Here is a 7371-nt window from a genome sequence, read left to right on the forward strand (position 1 = left end):
GGATACTGTTGTTTCTGCCAATGCCAAAAAACACCTCCCAGGTCTTGGGAGAAGACCAGCTAATTCTACCTCAACCTAACCATGAGCTCTGTAGAATCTCTGTCCCTGACAGAAAAGGTAAATAAACAAGAAAGTCAATTACAGATTTCACAAATATTTTATGCACTGGTCTACAATTTTTAATTAGAATTAACTATCAAAGACACTGCACCCTTTGAGCATAACAATGTTTAATGGTGGCTTTTTTAGGTGAATGCTTGAAAGTATTCAACATTAAATTCAATTTACATGTTTGCAAACATATTATTAGCAATTCTTAAATATTTCAAATCAACTAATTCAAAGCACAGAAGGCTTGTTCTCAAGTAACTCTTCTGAGGTGACATGAAGACTGAAAGAAGCCTTTAACTTGAGTCCAGGTCTCTAACCAACAATCACCATATCATCGCTGGTGAACTCATATGAGGGAACTTCAAGGTTGAGAGGTGCAGGCCCCTTCCTGATCCTGCCAGACGCATCATAGTGTGACCCATGGCAAGGGCAGTAATAACCACCAAAATCTCCTGCATTTGCAATGGGTACACAACCAAGATGAGTGCAAACACCTATCAAGATAACCCATTCAGGTTTCTTTACTCGTTCTAAGTCATGCTGTGGGTCCCTCAACTGGGACACTTCAACTGCAGCTTCCTGGTCAATTTCCTTCTTGGTTCGATGGCGCACGAACAGGGGTTTGCCTCGCCATTTGAAAGCCATGTTCTTCCCCTCTGGAATATCGGATAACTTGATTTCAATTTTCGACATGGCCAACACATCGGCAGAAGCACTCATGCTGGAAACAAACTGAGAGACGACATTCTTGGCAGCATATGCAACACCCACAGTAGTTGTTGCAGTTATCAAATAGGAAAAACCCTTCCGCGCCTCACTGCTCTCTTTTGAAGACTTTGTACTATCTAACACTTCAGGGCGACGATAGTCAGAGAAGTCAGGCACTTTGATGTCTGTATGGGAATAACGAACAGAAGCAGGGACTGCAAGATAAACAGAAGGTTAAAAAAACACAATTAGATGAGGACCCTGAAAGAGGCACACATCAGGGAATGGGCCTTTATGAATTCATAAGCAAAAATAAAATTATTAAAACGTGAAATATGGCACTCACTGGTCTCAGAAATGGCGAAGTTGGCAGTGCCAGCAAATTAAATACTGAGGACAAAATTAACTCAACCACTACCTATCATATTGGTATGAAATCATAATATGTATAATTGACTCCACCTGATAGAACACTGCTGATTCAGAATTTGTAACAATTCAGTGCATCAGGTTAAAAAAAGTTAAACAGTACTGCAAACAGCAATATTTTAACTCTCCAAAAATTCAACCTGCTAAGATATACTGTAATAATAATATAAATATCATCCATATTTTCTGGATTAGAAGAGACCCTAAAACTCATCTAGGCCATTCATTAAGTTGATGTGAACATCTTATTAACACAAATGTCTAACTTCATATTCCTATCTACCTGCTCTCCAAACTTCTAAAAATTCATAAATTAAGAATTGTTTAGATAATAAACATTCTGTAAACAGTATATATTTAGTAGCAGAAAACTTAAAGAGATTTCTATATTAGATTCTGGGGTAAAAATTCAAGTAAAACCACTAATGGGCAGAAAAGACACCCTTATCGGACTATGTAACTATCAAAATCAAATGAATTCTCCAAAAGAACCAATTATTTCAATTTAGTATAGTAAAAAAGAGCATTTTTTTCATATAACATCAGTGAAGGGCAATAACATCTATTAGAGTGGGGTATTATTATTACTATTTTTTAAACTGTTGTGGATCTCTCAACTGGGACACTTTACTCCAGGCCATAAATAGGCCAGATGTTAATATCGAATGAACATTAAATAACCAAATAATTACTGTTTATGCAGTAAAATAAGTCCCCCACATAAAAATGAATTCTGTTCTGAGAGTGCATTTGTGAGTTCAATTTGTTCCTAAGTCCAACAGAGTTAGCCTAGGTACCCAACTAACACAATCAACTACACAGTACTGTACTCTAACAGGTTTATAATACTTTTTACACAAATAATACACAAAAAAAACACAAAAAATAAAAAATATTTTTAATCTTGAAAAATACAGAAGTACAACAGTTGGCAAACAGGGGCTGGCATCAAATGAACAGGCAAGAGGTGCCCACTGGAGGAGGGAGAGGAGGTGGGAGATGGTAGAGCTGAAGAACAGTCAGAGACAAAGGGCAAGCTGCAATTTCACTCACACCTGACGCTGATGGAACACATGTTCGAATCTTTGCAAGTTCAAAACTTGGAGGTTCTTACTGTATTATGGACGCAACAGTTTACTTTTTCAAACAACAGGTATGTCCTGTCCCATACCATTTTTTAATGTCTGACAAAAAATTAACTTACCTTTAAGAAAGTAAATCTCTTTGCAAACTGCATATTCGTTTAAAAAAATCTACAACACGGATCTGCTTTTTAGAAAAGGAGACACTAAAAACTCAGTTTTAGAAAATGTTTCCAAAAGAAACATGAACTTATAAAAAGCACTGTCATATAAGCTGCAATTCTACTTGACCTACTAGGCTGTCTCACCCTAACATACTTCCTTGAGCAGTCAAACATAATACGGAATATGTTTCACATGGTCAGTAATTTTATGGAAGCCATAAGTAGTCAAAAACAATGGAGAAACCTATCAAAATCACTCTATGTACTTTTCTAACTCACTTAACGTTTTTTGGAGGGGACAAGGACACAGGTAGTGACTACTGGATACTCGCAACTATAGCAAAGTGACATTGTATCACATACTACCCTACTTAAGTGTGACTTACTTTCCCCTAGGACTGTCTGGGATTACACAGGAAAGAGATGCATAGCATACCTAAAAGATGAAGAAACCCAAGTTCATACTTGGAAGCCCTGTCTACAATCCTTCCGCAGAAGGAAACACAGAATACTAAAGAGAATGACTTTGACATTATCATCCAGAGATTTGGTAGCAAAAGAAATCCAGTTGTCTACTCACATTTTATCGAGTAGGTTACATTTCATATTGAACTCCATCATTAGGAACACTTTGGGAAATTACACTCCTATATATTGTAAAAATCATTCTCTAAATAATTCACATGAATTCTATTAGGTATGACTTTTAGTAGCAAAGATGTGAACTATATTTAGCTCTAAATGAAGACAAAATCAAATACTTATAGAAACATCATCTAGAAATAGAGAATTAAGGCATTATAACAAAAGAGTTTTGTTTTAAAGTGAGCTCTAATGTATCCCAATTCAGGGATCTTCTTCTGACTCAACTGCCCCTTACCATACCCTCTATTAACCATCTTTCCACAAACCATCTATACAGAAAATTTTAACATCAACTTAAGCTTCAAGCTGAAGGCATGATTACAGAAAACACGTTTGCCTTATACCTCTACCACTTCTTGGAAAAGTCAGGAAAGCCTGTGATTTTCTGAAGAAACTCTTTGGCCATTTGACAAATTCCAAGATATTTTTCATCTTTGTTATTGAAATTTTCTCCTCCCTGTTTCTCATTTGGGTCCAAATAACTGGCTTGGGCAATTTCTCTAAAACCGGGGGGCCCACTAAGAAAAGTTGCCACTTTATTCATTCACAAATACTCTGCACCAACTACATGCAAAATCTGAGGTTGTGGAAGATAGAAAAATAAAGGATATTCTCTATACCTTCAAGCTCAAGGTCAGAGAGAATCCTCAATAAATCCAATACAGAAGAGAAAGTGTTATGTGCTATAACACATAAAGGAATCAGCAACATAAGACTTTACTAACCTGATCCTGAACTGAGAGGATGGGTAAAACTTGGAAATGTGGGAAACTGGGAGGGGCGTTTAAAATAAAGATAAAAGGGTGAATACAGGCCGACTTAAGAGGGTGGGGGACAACCTGGTGTAGCGCAAAGGTCAGTGGGGCCAGGAAAGTAACAAAGAATCAAGCAGGCCTGACGAGGAGCGAAGGGTGCGACCAATGCACAGTACACACGATAATGGAGACCAGAGACCAGCACTGCCAACACTCAGCATTGCAAGAGGCGCCAAAGCTAGCCCGTTTTTAACAACTATGCAGGTAAAGGTTGACTACAGGTACCTGGCTCACAAGCCGCCAATTAAGGCTCTCCAAACAGTGCATAAAAACAGAACAAGGCACCAAAGATAAACTAGGATCTGCTGACAAGAGGCGTAAAATATACTCTTGGTGAGAGCTTATGGATAAATCAGTCTCTCAAATCTATCACTATCACAGAAGCCTGGGGAGGCACAGAGGCCTAACCAAGGTCGACCCGGCCCGCAGGCCACGCCATACCAACCAGGGCTCTGTTCCATTTTCCCGCAGCCCCCTGCCCTTCTCGACTGCTCCCTGCGTCCAGGGCCGGAAGGAGCAAGACAAGAGGCACCCCTCAGCCCAGCTCACCATTGAGGCCCACGGAAGCGACCAAAGGCCGGCCCGCGGCCTGGCCTCTGAGCGACTCCCGGCACAGGACGGAGCGCTTCAAGTCCAGCACAGGCGACTCCGAGGTGGCGGGCACCGCGGCCTGTACCAGGGGCCGCAGCGCGCCCGCCACCCCGCGGGACGTGGCCGACAGGACGGGCGCGAATGGGCCCGAGCGAGCGGCGACCGACAACATGGCGACAGGGGCTCCAAAAGCCAAGCCGGTCACAGGGACGACCTTCCTGCCGCAGCGCAGGCGCGAACGGGCAACGAGGGCGCGGAACCGTGACGTCAGCGCGCCAGCAGAGGGGAAGCCCCGCCTCCAAACGGGGCGGGGCCAGCCTGGAGAGCCGTGCCGTCGAGGGCGGGGCGAGGGCCCGCGCGCAGGAGGTGGGGTGATCGCGTTTGTTTTGGGGAAACAGTGGAAACAGTGTCAGACTTTATTTTGGGGGGGGCTCCAGAATCACTGCAGGTGGTGACTGCAGTCATGAAATTAAAAGACGCTTTCTCCTTGGAAGAAAAGTTATGACCAACCTAGATAGCATATTCAAAAGCAGAGACATTACTTTGCCAACAAAGGTCCATCTGGTCAAGGCTATGGTTTTTCCAGTGGTCATGTATGGATGTGAGAGTTGGACTGTGAAGAAAGCTGAGCGCCGAAGAATTGATGCTTTTGAACTGTGGTGTTGGAGAAGACTCTTGAGAGTCCCTTGGACTGCAAGGAGATCCAACCAGTCCATTCTGAAGGAGATCAGCCCTGGGATTTCTTTGGAAGGAATGATGCTAAAGCTGAAACTCCAGTACTTTGGCCACCTCATGCGAAGAGTTGACTCCTTGGAAAAGACTTTGATGCTGGGAGGGATTGGGGGCAGGAGGAGGAGGGGACGACAGAGGATGAGATGGCTGGATGACATCACTGACTCGATGGACGTGAGTCTGAGTGAACTCTGGGAGTTGGTGATGGACAGGGAGGCCTGGCATGCTGCGATTCATGGAGTCGCAAAGAATCGGGCACGACTGAGCGACTGAACTGAACTGAACTGATGTCTAGTGGCTTGAGTGTCTGCCTCTGGTATCTGTCCCAAGAAAGGCGGCAAAGGAGGCCACCAGAAATGTCACGGGGGGCGATTTTGCCCCCATTCGGGCCAAAACCTCATCTGTGGGGAACGAGGGATAAGAATAAATTATCATAATAGTTTAAATTGGGATAATAATAATTCTTAACGTAGGTAAAATGTTTATATATGTAACATTGGGCATATATATATATAAAGAGCTTCCCTGGTGGCTCAGACAGTAAAGAATCTACCTGTAATGCAGGAAACCTGGGTCCGATCCCTGCATCAGAAATATCCCCTGGAGGAGGGAATACCCACTCCAGTATTCTTGCCTGGAATTCCCTGGACAGAGGAGCCCGGTGGGCTACTGTGCACAGGGTCACAAAGGATCGGTCATGAATGAGCAGCTAACACATACATATAAAACCCAGAGAAGAACCTAATGTAGTAATCACTATGTGTTTACTATAATGAATATTATTGTTATGCAACTGAAAACTTTAAAACATTGTTAAAAGTCCAGAGACTTGTGTGCAAAGTTTAATAATAATGGTGATGATGGTGGCTTATGTTTATTAAGCATTTACTATGTATTAGATTTTGCGCTTTACCTGCATTCTCTCATTTATAATCAACATCTTTATAAGTACTGTTTTACCAGTGAAGAAAGTGAGGGTTAGAGGAATTATGTTCACAAGACAAGATAACCAGCAAATTGTGAGGTGGGGGGAATCTGTCTTCTGAGTCTATGCTCTTAGCTATTGTCAGTTTCCCTAAGGTTGATTTCAGGGGATACAGAGATAAATCCCTAAATCACTTTCTATCATATGGTGAAAATGTTACTTCTTTTTTACTCCTCTTTAAACTCTTCTGATTATACTGATGAGAAAGTCCCAGTTTGGTGTTAATCTTTCATTCTTTTCTCAAGATTTACTAATCTCCCTTTAACAAAATAGGCCTTAAATTCAAAGCCTTTAGGTAGTTGAATCTAGAGAGGACTTAATAATAGTTTATTTTCACGGTACATATTTTGTAACAATACTGATTTTCCAATGACTGTAATGCGATTACATTTATTCAGTGAAAAGTTAGTTAATTTAAATAATTGCCTTTGTGCATGCTTAATTGTGTCCAGTTCTTTGCGACTCAATGGACTATAGCCTGCTAGGCTCCTCCATCCATGGAATTTTCCAGACAAGAATACTGGTGTGCGTTGCCATTTCCTACTTCAGGGGATCTTCTTGACCCAAGGACCTAACCTGCATCTCTTGCAGATCCTGCACTGGCAGGCAGATTCTTTACCGCTGCGCCAGCTGTGAAGCCCAATTTAAATATCAAGTAATTATTAATACAGGCAGTACACAGGCTTAGCAAGAAGTGTGATGGTGATGCATGCGTGAACCAATGAGGTTTCTCTACAGTTCAGTTTAGTTCAGCCACTCAGTCCTGTCTGACTCTTTGAGATGAGCAACAACCCAAATGATCAAAGCAGACCCTTCCAGAGCAGCTAGTACAGTTGGAGTACTTTACATAAAATAACATTCAATATCACAACAACCCTCTGAGGTGGGTGAGAGTAAGTGAAGGATGAATGGTGAAGGAAGGAAAGAGCTTCACAATTTGAGCAGAGTAGGAAGACTCTCTAGATTCTAGAGATTTCTAGACTCTCAGGGTTCAATCCTAGTGCTGCTGTTCACAAGTTCTGTCCTAAGATGATTTATGTATAACCTTTGTGTATGCCTCAGTTCTTCTTCTGTAAAAAGAGAATAACGAGAGTTGTTTAATCACAACA

General features: G+C 41.7%; 1 protein-coding gene across 1 annotated transcript; it reads right to left on the reverse strand.

Annotated features, from left to right (window-relative positions):
• Nucleotides 1-213: 213 nt before the first annotated feature.
• Nucleotides 214-4744, reverse strand: LOC101113001 (cytochrome b-c1 complex subunit Rieske, mitochondrial). Its single transcript, XM_004014896.5, has 2 exons — nucleotides 4504-4744; nucleotides 214-1034 (listed from the first exon to the last, which is right to left on the reverse strand). Exons 1-2 carry the CDS (start codon nucleotides 4715-4717, stop codon nucleotides 424-426), a joined length of 825 nt encoding a protein of 274 aa, XP_004014945.1. The 5' UTR covers nucleotides 4718-4744; the 3' UTR covers nucleotides 214-423.
• Nucleotides 4745-7371: the final 2627 nt, after the last annotated feature.

Source organism: Ovis aries, chromosome 14 (assembly GCF_016772045.2).
Source record: "Ovis aries strain OAR_USU_Benz2616 breed Rambouillet chromosome 14, ARS-UI_Ramb_v3.0, whole genome shotgun sequence".
NCBI lineage: Eukaryota > Metazoa > Chordata > Mammalia > Artiodactyla > Bovidae > Ovis > Ovis aries.